The following is a 14,723-nucleotide window of genomic DNA, read 5'->3' on the forward strand; positions in this document are numbered from 1 at the left end:
TGGGAGGGCCCTCCCTGGCAGCCACAGGTGTCGGGTGAGCTGAGGCCCAGAGACAGCAGGTGACCTGCCCGGGGTCCCACAGCAGGGAAGGGACCTGCGAGCCATTAAACCAGGTCTGGCTGGGTCAAGGTTAGGCGTGTCGGTGACCTTGGCTGGAAACCGGGTTCCCCTGCCGTGTGACCTTGGGCAGGCGGTCCGCTGTGGGCCTCTGTTTCCTCCTTTGTAAAAGCGGGGTGTAGGAGAATTACTTTGTTTCCTGCCTTTTGAAGTTTAAATCGGAATAACAAGCGCGGTGGACACCGCTGGCCAGCGATGAACGCCGCCACCCTCCGCAGCCTGTCGGGGCTGGATCCGTTCTGATCCTCTCCCCGGCGGGTCTCGGAGCCCAAGGGCTGCCGGCCGCCGGAGGGCGGCGGGCGGCCTGAAGCCCCGGGGTCAGGGGCCAGGCCTCGCGCTGGTGCTGGTGTTAGACCTCAGGCCCCTGGCGCTGGGGGCTGACCACCGAGCTAGTTTATTTCCAAGGAAAGGAGGCCGGAAGGAAGCCCCTGGTGGGAGGCATGAGGCGGTCCAGCCCGGCTCTGTGCTCTCTTCCAGGCTTCTCCCACCTGCCCAGCGGGCTGTACCCATCCTACCTCCACCTGAACCACCTGGAGCCCCCCAGCAGCGGGAGCCCCCTCCTCAGCCAGCTGGGTCAGCCCAGCATTTTCGATACCCAGAAAGGTCAGGAGGCACGCGGGGGAGACGGGGGGTTGGGAGGTGGGGGGTTTCTCTGGGACCCCGACCACTGCCCGGTCAGTATTCCAGGCAGCACCTATCCCGTAAGAGCCCCTACGGGCTCGCAGGGCAGCCCCTCGGCCTTCTGGAGCTTTCTAGTTGTGCTCTGCTAGGCCGCCTTCTTAGGCCCTCTGGGCCACCCTCGAAGCACCCCTGGCTTTCCCCCATTTTCACACATGGGGAAACTGAGGCCAAAAGAGGTTAGTAGGAGGCGAAGCAAGATTTAAACTAGTTTCTATCCATTTCCAGAGCCTCCCTTCCAAGGGGCTGCGCCGTGCATGGCCCTCCTTAGCATGACCCTCCTTAGCCTGGGGTGGCAGGGCCCCTCCTGACCCCTCCTGAGGCTCTGCATGGCAGAGCCCTCCCCGGGCCGTGGGCGCGGCGTGCAGAGCTCCTTCAGCTCTGGTCGGGCAGAGGGGGCGCCCGTTCACCCCTGGGCATTTCTCCGCAGACGGCTTCTACCTGCCCGCCCCAGGGGCCCCAGGCACCCTGCACTCCCAGGCACCCTCCTCCAGGACTCCAGGCGGCCACTCCTCGGGAGCGCCTGCCAAAGGCTCCTCGAGGGAAGCCCCAGCCAAGGAGCGAGTGGGCCGCGGCGGGGAGCCGCCCCCACTCTTCAGCAAGAAGGACTCGCGGACCCGGGAGGAGGCCTCCGGGCCGCGTGGCGTGGTGGACCTGACCCAGGAGGCGCGGGCCGAGGGCCGCCAGGACCGCGGGCACTCACGCCTCGCTGAGCGCCTGTCGCCCTTCCTGGCCGAGCCTGGGCTACCTCGGGCACCAGGCGTGGCCCCCGCTGAGTCCAAGGCCAAGAACCCGCCGCCGCCATCTGCTCATAGCCTCTGCAACGGTGCGGGAGACGCGGGGCTCCCCGCGCTGATGGCGGAGGCGGCCCGCGGTGCCAAGGACGCGACGCGCCAGGACGAGAGCGCGCGGCTGCGGCGCGCGGAGGCCCTGCTGCCCGGGCCGTGCCCCTGCCCCTCCCCGCTGCCGCCTTTGCCACCGGGCAAGGGCCCACCTGCGCCCCCCGCCGCCTCCGCCGGCACCTTCGCTTCGCAGCCAGGCCCTGCCGGCGTCTACACCATCTTCCCTGCATCGGCCGCGCGGGAGCCAGGCCGCGAGCACCGCGTGGTGGCGCCCACCTTCGTGCCTTCCGTGGAGGCCTTCGACGAGCGCCCAGGGCCCATCCAGATCGCCTCGCAGGCGCGCGATGCCCGAGCCCGGGAGCGCGAGGCGGCCAGGCCCGGTGTCCTGCAGGCACCCCCCGGGTCCCCGCGGCCGCCCCCGGACCGGCCCGAGGGACTTCGCGAGAAGAGCTCCGTGATCCGCTCGCTCAAGCGGCCGCCGCCCGCCGAGGCCCCACCGACGCGGGCCGCACGCGCCTCCCCGGACCCCCGGGCCTACCTCCCCGCCAAGGAGCTGCTCAAGCCCGAGGCGGAGCCGCGTCCCTGTGAGCGCAACCCCCGTGGGCCCGCTGCCACCTCCCAGCAGGCCGCCAAGCTCTTCGGCCTGGAACCCGCGAGGCCGCCCCCGCCCGCGGGTCCTGAGCACAAGTGGAAACCTTTCGAACTGGGCAACTTCGCCACCACGCAGATGGCTGTGCTGGCCGCGCAGCACCACCATGCCAGCCGCGCGGAGGAGGAGGCCACTGCCTCCAAGAAGGCCTACCTGGACCCTGGGGGCTCTCTGCCCCGCGCCGCGGCCGCCTGCGCCAGGCCCAGCACCGACCTGCACGCCGCGGCCCACGGCCCTGGGGAGGGCTCTGCCATGCAGAGCCTCATCAAGTACAGCGGCAGCTTCGCCCGCGAGGCCGGGCCTGTGCGCCCGGGCGGCTGCGGCAAGAAGAGCCCCTTTGGAGGCCTGGGCACCATGAAACCCGAGCCTGCCCCCACCGCCACGGGCGCCCCACGGACCCAGGCTCGCCTCCCGCACCCCGGGGGCCCTGCCCCTGCAGGGGGCCGGCAGCTGAAGCGGGACCCGGAGAGGCCGGAGAGCGCCAAGGCCTTCGGCCGGGAGGGCTCCGGGGCCCAGGGCGAGGCGGAGGTGCGGCACCCGCCTGTGGGCATCGCGGTGGCCGTGGCCCGGCAGAAGGACAGTGGTGGCAGTGGCCGGCTGGGGACCGGGCTGGCAGACCAGGAGCGCTCCCTGTCGCTGAGCAGCGTCAAAGGTGAGTCCCGGATCCTGCCCTCTCCTCCTGCCCCTCCATCTTTGCTTTCTTAGTCTCCTTTCACCCCCTACTCTCCCTGCCTCCCTGGAACCATTTGTCCTTGGCCCCCTTGGGGGCCGCAGCTGCTATTTGAAGTTTATGGCTTTTTCCGTCGCGCACACAGAAGAATGTGTAGAATGCAGAAGGAGAGAGAGGAAAGAGGACCGTTACGTTTTTCGTCACCCTGAACACGCGAGGCCTTCCCCAGGGCTCCTTTCCTTGGGCGACTCGCCTCTACCTGCAGCGGTCCCGGCGCGCGCTTGGGTGCCGGCGCTTCTCGCGCCGTACGGGCGCGGGGTGTCTCCTCGCTGGCACAGGCTGTGTCATTTTTTTTATTGGCCTGTAATAGTCCATCAGGCGTGCGCTGTAGTGCAGCTAGCCCTACCCCGCGTGGGCCTTTTAGCTTCCTCTTCCCTGATGTTTTCTGTGTTTAGCACGTTGCGTTGAATATTTTTGCGCGTTGCGCCTTCGTGATATTTTGAGTCAGCTTCTAAGAATAGGTTCCTAGGAATAGACTAGTTTGAAGCCGTCCATTCTAAGTCCTTGAGGGAGGGAACTGTGCCGTGACGAGTTCAGTGTCCCTGGTACTGAGCACCGAGTCTGGCGCGTAGCGCGTGTCTGATAAGTGAGCGAATGGGTGGCTGAGAGCCCCAGGTGGGAATCTGGATCCTGGCGCTCCCGTGGGGCTTGAACTCAGTATCTCAGTGACTTCTTAGGTGGTTGTCGGCCTGGTGACAGCGTGTGTCTGTTTCATTGTAGGCACTTAAGAGTTGTGTTTTACTATGATAGAAAATATTACTAGAAAATTCTTGCTAAGTTTGGTAGAGATGAGTGGTGCATTTAACTTTTTATTTTCATTTTTTGACTTACTGATTTGTGAGAGAGAGAGGAACATGATTTGTTGTTCTGTTTACGTGTTCGTTGGTTCTTTTTTTTTTTTTAAGATGTTATTTGTTTGTTTTTAGACAGAGGAGAAGGGAGGAAGAAGAGAGGGAAGAGAGAGCAATGTGTGGTTGCCTCTCGCACGCCCCCTACTGGGGACCTGGCCCGCAACCCAGGCCTGTGCCCTGGCTGGGAATCGAACTGGTGACTCTCTGGTTCGCAGGCCGGTGCTCAATCCACTGAGCCACACCATCCGGGCCTTTTGGTTGGTTCTTATGTGTGTCCTGACCAGAGATCAAATCCTCAACCTTGGCATATTGGGATGATGCTCTAACCAGCTGAGCTACCCAGCCAGGGCGGTACATTTTTTAAAATTCTCAGTGAAGCTGATTGTTTCTCTAGAACTAAGTGGGTGGGTGGGTTGCCTGTGTTTTCTATGGCCCCTTGCATGTTTTGCTGCTGGAATTCTTTCCTGGGGTTTTGGAGAGTTGCTTTTCAAGGCACTTTTGTTGGGACCCTGACTTGCTCGGTTGCCCCAGTTCGCCACGGTCCTGCCTGTGTGTGGCACCCACGCAGCCCTTCCCTGCACCCCAAGACCTTACCCCTCTTGACCGTGTAGGCGCCTTGGGTGCGCCCCTCCTGGGTTCGCATCTCTCCCTCTTGTGGCCACCCTAGCGGACTCCGGGGCTCATCCTCGGGATGGGGCTCGTCCTCGGGATCGGAGCGAGCCCTCTTAGAGGGAGTGTTGGCAGCAGGACCCACGGCCGTGGCCCTGGGTGCAGCCCTCTCCCTCCCGGCAGGGAAGCTCCACTCTGACCCGGAGGGGCCGCACCCCAGGCCCCGCCCCAGGCTGGGAACGAAGGAGGGGGCGTGGCCCGGGGCTCTGGGGGCCACGCCCTCCCACTCGGGCAGACCTTTGGGGCTGGGGACTGTTCTGGGAAGCAGATCTCTGGCTCCTTTCCCTTAAAGAACGCTGCGGTGTGGCACTCCTTTTGGGGCTCACAGTCCCCAGAACTCATCCCGGAGCCCAGAGTACCTGCCCGTGCCCAAGGGACCTGGGTCCCTGGGGACAGGCATGAGTGTGACATGTGAGCGAGTGTGTGAGGGGTGAGAGGGAGGAAGGGCAGGGGTGTGTGAGAACGTGTGTGCGAGTGTGTGCGGGGGGAGGGGCAGTAGTGTGCGGAGAACGTCCCGGGTTCAGGGTGAGACCTTCAGGGGTTAGTCTGAAGCTTTTTTCTGTTGCTGCTGACGGTCGGCTGGATTCTTCCTCTCAACAGAAACTCTCAAAAAAAATGGTGGTTCCCCCTGAGCCGGGGCCTTGGAGGGAGGCAGGAGAGGCGTTGGGGTACCCCAGCCAAGAGGGCCGTCACCAATGCCAAGCCTCCTGCGTCTTCCCCCTCCTACTCTGTGGCTTGAGCCCCCTGCCTGCCAGGGGCTCAGCTCCGGACTCTGCCTCTGGCAGCTGCATGACCCTGAATGAGAGGCCTCAGCCCTCTGGGCCCCGCTTCTCACATTTACCACATGGCGGTCGCAAGGGCTCTCTCCTTCCCTACTGCCAGGTGGGCTGGCGGGCACTTAGTAGGTGCTTCGTAAGCAGGTCTACCTTTTCGATGCTCACCTTCGAGGTGTTAGGGTCTGAAAGGGCCTACAGCGTTGCCTGTGTGCCCTTGACCCCCTGGAGAAAGGCCCGCAGCGCGCGCGCGGGGTCTGGTCTGGCATCAGCGGGACTTGGACCTCAAGATGGCCTCAGGGCGGGTGTGACCTGCACCGGGGAGCCCCAGGCAGCGGCGCCTCGTACCCGGCAGCCGAGCGCCGCCACGGCCCCGTCAGGATGTGCTGTCTTTACATAGAAGCCGGAGTCGCATCTTCCCCGCCTCACAGAGGGGGCGCGGGAGCCACAGCGACGTTGGGGGCTGGGGCACCCTGGCTGGTTGCGCCCCAGACGGGGCGGCATTGCCCTCCCCCGTCGGCCTGTCCCCTTGCTTCCTGCCGGCCGCGTGCTGGGGGCAGTGCGGTGACTCCACCGTGGCCTGGATGGGGTGTCGGCGCCGTGCCTTCGCTGACTGCGGCCGGCGTGAACGGACTTAGCGGGCGGCCAGGGATGCGCCTCCGTGTCCCACGAGGGCGGGCGGGAAGTCGGGGAGACGGGGCGCACGTCTGCCTTGCCTGCCCTCACCCCTGTCCTGATGCGCTGACACTCGCTCTGCTTTCCCCCAGTCCTGGGCTGGGAACTTCCCAGAACTTCCAGACGTTCAGGCCGGCCTCCCAGCTGCCTCTAGGGACACAGCTCCGCAGGGCTGGGCCATCTGCCAGTCCCGTGAAAGCTCGGACTGCTGGGCATGTCCCTGTGTCCTCTCCTGGCTCCTCCCTTGGCTCGGGGGTGGGCGATGCCCACGTTCCTGAAGCCCCCCTGGGGTTCTGTTCTTCAGGGGCTCCTGGTTTGGGGCTGCAGGAAGGGAGAAATGAGGGGGGACGCCCGATGGCAACATCGCAGACAGGGTCCTTGCCCTCGAGGGTCAGGGGCGGCTGGCAGACCCCTGTGGGGAGCTAGTCTCCGGCACAACAGCGCCACCTGTGTGTATGGGGGGGCTCTGGCCGCTTCCTCCGCGAGGGCACCTCCCGAGATGGCGGGGTCCTGGGGGCCAGGCTGCCCGCGGTTTGCAGGACCCGAGGGTGGGTGGGTGGGTGGGTGTGCGCTGTGGGTGGGGTCCTGGGCTGGTGCCCACCCGCCTGTTACAGCAGCCCTGGAGACCCACTCTGAGACAAGTAGCTCAGCCTGCACAGGTTCCTCCTTTAAGGAGACACGTCTCAGTCCCCCGCTGCGTGGCCTCTGCCACCAGGGACTGCGGCCACCGCCTCTGCCTGTGGGGCACGGGGTCCTGGCTCACGGTGCAGAGGGGCCGGGGCAGGGCCCGGCGGAAGGTGCCGGTCCGGGGGCGCGGATGGTGGGGGCCCTCGGGCGCCTGCCCCGTCCCCCGCTCCCTGCGTGTGCCAGGCTGGACCCTGGGACCTGCCTTCTCTACCGTTTGGGAGTCAGGGAGGTCAGAAGGTAAAACTGAACCAGTCACGGGTGGGGGCCCCGGGGCAGGCACGGGCGAGGCAGGTGGCAGCTCCCACGTCCCCCGCTCACCCCACATGGGTAATGTTCTCTGGTTTTACTTTTCTGCCTTGAGTTTTAAAAGACTAGCCACGCGTCTACAACAGACAGGACTGTGCGGGCACCTCGGTGTGGCAGCTGATGGCCCGTGACCCGGGTCTGGCTGCGCTTCTGACGGGCGGCCCCTGTTTTGGGTTGTGGTTTCCCTCCACCTTGACCTCCCCGTCCCCTGTGCCTCCCCCGCCTGAACCTGCCTTGCTGACGAGGAGGCCGTGTGAGTGAATGCCACGCGGCCTCACGTCAGGCCACCACGTGAGCAGTTTGCTGATTGACGCAAGGTCCAGCTACCTGTGCGAGTTACAGAGGCTCCTGGCGGTGATGGGGCTGCGTCCCGGCCCAGAGGACGCCTGGCGGGGCTCCGAGGTGCCGGCGCATCTCCAGGGCAGGCCTTCCGGGCGGAAGGAGCCGCCCAGGCGAGGAGGGCCCGGGGGGCCCTGGGCTGGGGCTCACGGCCTGTCCCCGCCTGCAGGGCATGGCCGGGCCGACGAGGACTGTGGGGACGAGCGGGCCCGGCACCGGGAGGAGCGGCTGCTGGGGGCGCGGCTGGACCGGGACCAGGAGAAGCTGCTCAGGTGAGGGCTTGGGGGCGGCCGGGCCTGGGAGCCTGGGGGCCCCTCCGCCGTGGGGGTGACCCCGGACGGGCACGGTCCCTTGCCCAAGGGGGCGCCGGGCCGGGGACCCTGCTGGACCCACAGCCCCTCTCCCGGGGAGGCCCTGGGGCTCCTCTCTGATCCTGAGCTTGGGCTCTGTAGCCTGGGCGCGGTGTCGTCTGCCGGTCACTTGGGGCGATGTGCCCAGGGCTGTCCGGGCCGTCGCCGACGCGTCTATTTCCTTCCAGAGAAAGTAAGGAGCTGGCCGACCTGGCCCGGCTGCACCCCGCCAGCTGCACTGCCAACGGCCTGAACCCCAACCTCATGGTGACCGGGGGCCCGGCGCTGGCGGGCTCAGGTCGCTGGTCCGCCGACCCTGCGGCGCACCTGGCCACGCACCCCTGGCTGCCCCGCTCGGGCAGCACGTCCATGTGGCTCGCCGGACACCCCTACGGTGAGTGGGCTGTTGCTCCCTCTCCGGGGGGCAGGATGTGGGGGGGAAGGAAAGGCCCCATGAAGCTCCTGCTGGAGCCGGTGCAGGGCCGGGGGGAGACCAGGCCTCTTGCTCAGCGCTGGCTGCTGCCTGCCTCTGGCGGAGGCCCGCTTCCTCTGCTCCCCGCACTTCAGCCCCCCAGTTGTCCGAGGGCAGGGTCAGGACGGCCCCGGCCTCGTGGGGTTTCACTGCTGTGAGCCTGTTCGGGGTGAGGCCCGGGGGTGGGCAGCCGTGGGCGTCCCTGACGCAGTCAGCGGCCCCTTCCCCGTCAGCTTCCTGCATGGAGGCCCCTAGAGGTGAGGTCCCCAGTGCTGACTCGGGCCCGGGTTTCTCCTAGGCTTGGGCCCCCCTTCTCTGCACCAGGGCATGGCACCCGCCTTCCCGCCTGGCCTGGGGGGCTCCCTGCCGTCAGCCTACCAGTTCGTCAGGGACCCCCAGTCCGGCCAGCTGGTGGTCATCCCCAGCGACCACCTGCCTCACTTCGGTAAGTGGCGGCTTCGCCCAGAGAGGCTGGCCTGCGTGACGAGGGCCTCTTGCTGGGACGGGGGTGCGGGGGTCCACCCAACAGAACAGATGGCAGGCAGCCTGGGGCTCACAGGGACTCCTCGCGTCCGCCCGCGGTTTCCGCGTGTGGTAGATCCACAGGGGCCCTTGTGATAAGCTGCTTCTACCCAGAAACCGTGGGGAGAACCAAAGTGGGGCTCCCTGGTGGGGCAGGGACACCCCCTTGGTGCCGCCATCCCTCGGAACCTCCTTCGCAGGCTCCCGGGTGTCGTGGGGGGAGGAGCCAGGAGTCCCCGTGTTGGATGTGCCAGCTGCGAGGCCCCGGCTGTCCCGGAGGGGGGTGGCCCGGGCCCGGCCCCCCGCCCCGCTCCCGCCCGCGCAGCGGGCAGCGGGTGTGCGGTGGGTGCAGCCTCCCTGTCTGTGTCCCCCCAGCGGAGCTGATGGAGCGGGCCGCCGTGCCGCCCCTCTGGCCCGCCCTGTACCCGCCGGGCCGCAGCTCCCTGCACCACGCCCAGCAGCTGCAGCTCTTCTCCCAGCAGCACTTTCTGCGGCAGCAGGAGTTTCTGTACCTGCAGCAGCAGGCCGCCCAGGCCCTGGAGCTGCAGAGGAGCGCCCAGCTGGTGGTGAGTGGGGCTGGACCGGTCACGGGGCAGGGGTGGGGGCGCGGCCGTCGGGAGTAGTAACCCCTCCCTCTCTCCTCCTGTTGATGGCGGGGCACATGGAGCAGAAACTCCAAACAGTTAGGGACGGGGGCGGGGCGGGGGGCGGAGAAAAGATGAGAGGGGCGGGTGGTCAGGGAGGGCCTCCTGGAGGAGGTGCCATTTACTGAGCGACCTGGAGGAGCCCTCGGTGTGAGTGAGGCCAAGAGGTGGGCAGGGCTCGGCAGGGTGGGGGTGCAGGGAGCAGTGGGGAAACCGAGGCAGGAGAGGGACTCTTGTGAACTGGGGAAGTGTGGATGGGGACAGTGAAGGGATTCCCAGGGGGCTCCTGCTGTGTCCTGAGCCCGGCCTGTCCCGGCTGCCCACCTCATGGCCCTGGGTCCCCCAAGCCTGGGGCTGGCCGCTGACGTCCAGGTTGCCTGATCCCGTGAGATGGGCGACGTGAGGCGTCTCCGCAGAGCCCACTGCCCTCCTGCCTCCTGGAAGGCACGGGCGTCTGCGTGCCCTCTGCTCGGCCCTGCCCCCACTCCCTGGGCGGCAGCCACTCGGGAGGAGCTGGCGCGCGCGGCTGTGTGCCCTTGGGCAGGTGGCCTCACCTCTCGGATCCAGGTCTCCTCCCTGGAAAAGGAAGGGTAGTAACCCGGCTGTCACCGCGGCTGTTCCGTGCGAGCGAACGATCGTGCGTGGCTGGCGCTGGGAGCGTTCCTCCTGGTGTGCGGGCCGCCTGGCCCCGGCAAGCACTGGCTGCCCTCGAGCCCGATCCCTCCTGGTCCCTCAAAAGTCATCAAGGGCAGGAGGGGCCGCCTGCCTGCCTTGAGGGGCGTGGAGACCCCAGTGCGGTGAGGCAGGGGAGCGCTCGGCAGGTCGCGAGTTCTCCTTGCTGGCAGCCACGCGACCGCCAGGAACGTGCCGAGAGCAGGGCGGCTCCTTCAGGAGCCTCACCTCTGCCCTGGCCCCTCTCCTCGCAACTGTGAGGGCCCCGGCAGAGCCAGGGTCTGGACGGGGGGTTCCCCCCCCCGCTTTGTCTGCTGCGGTTCTCTAAGGACCGCTATGCTCATTACACGTGTGCATCCGGCCGGGGCTGGGGTGGGCGGCCTGCCTGCCTGCACCCAGTCCCTGCCCGGCGTTCCTTGTGGGCTGGGGGATGCTCGGGGACAGGGTGACGGGTCCTGCCGTGCTGACCCTGCCTGCTGGTCCCCTCCCCAGCAGGAGCGGCTGAAGGCCCAGGAGCACCGGGCGGAGATGGAGGAGAAAGTCAGCAAACGGAGCCTGGAGACCACGGGCAAGGCCAGCCTCGCCACCGCGGGCCCTGGGCTGCTACCTCGGAAGCCCCCCGGCCTGGCCCCTGGCCCCACGGGCGCCTATGGCAAGGCCGTGAGCCCACCGCTGTCTCCCCGCGCCTCCCCTGTGCCTGCCCTGAAGGCCAAAGTCATCCAGAAGCTGGAGGATGTGGCCAAACCACCGCCCGCCTACTCCTACCCTGCCACTCCCAGCTCCCACCCCCCCAGCCCGCCCCCCGCCTCCCCGCCGCCTACACCTGGCATCACCCGCAAGGAGGAGGCGCCCGAGAACGTCGTGGAGAAGAAGGACTTGGAGCTGGAGAAGGAGGCCCCCAGCCCCTTCCAGGCCTTGTTCTCAGGTAGGAGTGTGGCAGGGGCTGTGTACTGCTTGCCTGTTAGGCCTCTCCCGGCCTGGTCACTTGGTCTTTCATTGATGCGACCACCGGCCTCTGTCTCTGCTGAGCCCCTGCTGTGCGCTGTGGAGTGAACACAAGCCCCTCTTAGTGGCCCGGCCAGGGAAGTGGGAGGGACTGCAGAATCTGCTACGGACGGCCTCGGGCTGAGCCTGGAGCCCAGCGAGGCCGCAGGACCCGCGGCGCCCTGCCTGGCACGCCGTGGGTGCTCGGCTGTCCTGTCGGCAGTAGCCGTGTGCCCCGCCCCTGTGCTGCGAACGTACATGCGCTCTTCCCCGCCCCGTGTCAGTGGGGACGTGCGGTCGGTGCCAGCATGGGCCTGAGGCTTCCGGTCCTCCTGCCTGGTGGCTGGGGTGTGGGCTTGTTCCTGGGGCCCCTTGGTGTGAGTCAGATCACGCCAGCCAGCGTGCTGTGTGATCTTGGGCAAGTGGCCGCCCCTCTCTGGGGAGACGGGGCGCCACGCTGATGGCCAGCGCTGAGCACATGCCTGGCCCTGGGGCTGCTCTGGGCATCTGTCCCCCAACCCCCGCCCTGTCTGATGCTAAGCACCTGCCACTCGCCCAGCTCTGGGTGGGCCTTGGAGCACCGCCAGGGTTCCAAGCACTGCCGTCCTGTGGGCGTTCAGGGGGAAAAAGTGGGGGGCGGCATTGTATATACTATTATTTTTGGAACAGCCTGGGGCCCCAGTCTGCTCTAACGGGGCGGGGCAGGCGATTCTTTGGGAATGGAGGCCAGAGACGCACAGGCTGGGTGAGACCGTGTGGGGTCTTGGGAGGCGTTTGCCCCTGGAGCAGCCTTGCACTAGGTGCTGGGTGGGAGGAGCTGGAGCAAACGCCCACTGTGGCTTCTTTCTGCCTTTGAGCCTGAAGACCCCTGGGGACAGGATGGTGGCCTGTTATCCCCCGGGGTCCCTCGGATGCTGCCTAGACGAGATCCCAGAGAGCAGAGAGCGGGGTCTGGGTCCGCCTCGCATGGGGGGTGGGTGTTGATGGGGAGGCAGGGACGGCGGATGTGGCAGGAGGAGGGGCCTCGCTGACCCTTGGTGTCCTTGGCAGACATCCCGCCCAGGTACCCGTTCCCAGCCCTGCCGCCGCACTATGGGAGGCCCTACCCGTTCCTGCTGCAGCCCACGGCGGCCGCCGACGCCGACGGCCTGGCCCCTGACGTGCCGCTCCCCGCGGATGGGCCCGAGCGCCTGGTGCTCTCGCCCGAAGACAAGCCCATTCGCTTGTCCCCCTCCAAGATCCCAGAGCCGCTGCGGGAAGGCCCCGACGAAGAGCCGCTGGCGGAGCGGGAGGTGAAGGCGGAGGTGGAGGACATGGACGAAGGCCCCGCGGAGCTGCCCTCCCTGGAGTCCCCGCTGGCGCTGCGCCCCGAGGAAGCCATGGTGGCCCCGAGCCCCACGGGCGGCCGCGGAGGAGCCCTGCCGGACGTGCCGGTGCTGGGTGCCGGCGGGCAGGGGGACGCGGAGGCGCCCGGGTGCCTGGACTTCGCCGAGAGGGCCGACGGGCCCGTGGACTCACCGGGCCGGGTGGTAGCCTGCATAGCTGCTGCCCCGGACTCGGGGGGCCGGCGGACCCCTGAGACGCTGGTCGAGGCTAAGGAGGAGCCCGTGGAGGTGCCCGTGGACGTGCCCGCGGCTGCGGCCGCAGCAGAAGTGGCGCCCGAGGAGGCCCTGGCTCAGGGGACCGCGAGGGAGCCCCGGCCCGGCCTGGACGTGGGAGACTGTGCCGTGCCCCCCGGGGAGGGACAGTGCCTGAGTCTGGAGGCCCAGGAGGCTGCCCCCGTGCCCAGCAGCGCCTGCTTCCTGGAGGAGGAGGGCTCCGACCAGCTCCCGCCCGGCCTGGAGGACCCGCTTGCCGGCATGAACGCGCTGGCGGCGGCCGCGGAGCTGCCCCAGGCCAGGACCCTGCCTTCCCCGGGCGCTGGAGCCCCGGCCCCGGAGCCGCTGGAGGCCGCGCAGAACCTGGTCCTGGAGCAGGGCTTCCTGCAGGGCATCGCCCTGCTGAGCGAGATCGCCGAGCTGGAGCTGGAGAAGAGGGGCCAGGAGGTGGCAGGTGAGCCGCGCCGCCCGGGGTCCCCGTGAGTTTGGCTCTAAAATAGTGTTGCTTTTTTAATAGCGTTTACAAATGTTGAAAACGCTCAGGATATGGCTTATTCATATCTACTTCCTACAAACGTTGATAAAATCCACGTAACACCTCTTCGCAAGCGCTCCATTGAGGAGGTTGTGGGCCTGTGCGTTGGGTAGCCGATCCCTGGGCTGCTCAGCGGAGAAGCTTCTGCTTTCTCGGCTGCGAGTTTTGTGTTAGCAGGGGTCTTGGGGCTGTGAGGGGCGGAGGCTCATCTTAACTGGCTTAGAAAAAGGCGGGAAACTTGTGGGCTCGTGGAACCAAGCGCAGCAGCCGGTAGGCAGTTGGCTTCACGCACGGCTGGGTCCGATGAGACCCAGCCGTCAGGCCTTTCTCTCCCCCTCCGCCCTCGTCCCCGTCCCTCTCTGCCCTCTTGCTCCACTTTTGTCTCTGTTGGCCTCATTCAGGGCAGGCCCACTGCTCTTTTGGCGGGGTCCCCAGTACGTACCCCAGGCCCGGGGACCTCCTGGTGGCCCTAGCAAAGGTGGCACAGTTCATTCTCAGCGGCTCTTTGGGGTTCAGCTTTTTCCAGAAGCAAACTGTGCAGCCCAGGAGATGGGATGGACCACACTGGTCATGCTTCACCCTTGATGGGGTGTCACTTCCGGGGTGTAGGGGAGGGGTGGGCCTTTGGGGGAGTGGGTGCCCTCCGCAGAAGGGGCGGTGAGATCGGGGCCGGGCACCAAATCCCCGGTGTCCAACAGAGAACATCGGGGCGCCCCAAGCAATGTGTGCGGGGCCTGTGGGTCGGACGCCGCCCTGTCCCCCCGCGCCCGGCAGCGTGACAGGGAGGAGGGGCCCCGGTGGCAGCCGCGGAGGAGTTAATAATAGCGTTGCCAGCGTTTGGTGTATTTCCTCTGGAACTGTTTCTACACACATTTCTAAAATTAAAACCATTTTGTAAACAGTGTTCTGTAACCTGCCCTTTTCACTTAGTGTATTCTTTCCTACCCATTTTTCAGGTTTTCTTAAAGCATCATCGGTGTTTTTGATTTAAGACATTTGTGTCTTTTAAGTTAGTTTTTGCTCTCGCTCGTGTGCCTCAGTGGGTTGAGCGCCGGCCTGCAAACCAAAAGGCTGCCAGTTCGACTCCTGGTCAGGCCACGTGCCTGGGTTGCCGGCCGGTCCCTGGTTGGGGGTGTGCGAGAGGCAACCACGAATGGCTATTTCCCTTCCTCCCTTTCTTCCTGCCTTCCCTTCTCTCTCAAAGCAAATAAACAAACAAATAAAAAATAAATAAAAACATCTTAAATATATTTAAAAAAATAAAGTATTTTTCCCAGGGATGACCCCATTTTCTGCCCCTGGAAGGCCCCAGCGGCCCATGACTCAGGCCTGGGTTGTGAAGGCTTTTCCTTGTGCCTTTCCTTTCCTTTCTTTCTTTTTGCTGTTGTAAATAATGCGACGTTTTCCCTCGAAGAAAACCCTTTGTCCACCCCTCCGGTTTTCCTGGGGATGTGGTCCCCGGCGTGGGACTGCTGGGTCAGAGCAAGGCCACGTGTCCGCGGGGCGCTCGTGGCGGTGGCCGTGGCCCGAGGGAGCTGGGGCAGGTGCCACCCTGCCCCTGCCGGCGTGTGTTGTGGTGTTTTCCTAAAGTTCATCGTGCTTTTCTTTCGTTCACGTGGTTTGATGTAAG

At 66.3% G+C, this 14,723-nt stretch overlaps 1 protein-coding gene across 1 annotated transcript in view; it reads left to right on the top strand.

The window, feature by feature from the left end:
• The window catches only part of TNRC18 (trinucleotide repeat containing 18), a 71,402-nt gene that overhangs the window by 19,966 nt on the left and 36,713 nt on the right, over positions 1 to 14,723 (top strand). Inside the window, exons 3-10 of the mRNA XM_054571810.1 lie at positions 595 to 720; positions 1,226 to 2,938; positions 7,486 to 7,588; positions 7,855 to 8,060; positions 8,437 to 8,583; positions 9,036 to 9,226; positions 10,469 to 10,901; positions 12,011 to 13,012. Of these exons, the coding sequence (XP_054427785.1) occupies positions 595 to 720; positions 1,226 to 2,938; positions 7,486 to 7,588; positions 7,855 to 8,060; positions 8,437 to 8,583; positions 9,036 to 9,226; positions 10,469 to 10,901; positions 12,011 to 13,012 (3,921 nt within the window). The remainder of the gene's footprint in view (positions 1 to 594; positions 721 to 1,225; positions 2,939 to 7,485; positions 7,589 to 7,854; positions 8,061 to 8,436; positions 8,584 to 9,035; positions 9,227 to 10,468; positions 10,902 to 12,010; positions 13,013 to 14,723) is intronic.

Source organism: Pteronotus mesoamericanus, unplaced genomic scaffold, assembly GCF_021234165.1.
Source record: "Pteronotus mesoamericanus isolate MK-2021 breed Mesoamerican mustached bat unplaced genomic scaffold, CSHL_Meso_final contig_1, whole genome shotgun sequence".
Classification (NCBI taxonomy): domain Eukaryota; kingdom Metazoa; phylum Chordata; class Mammalia; order Chiroptera; family Mormoopidae; genus Pteronotus; species Pteronotus mesoamericanus.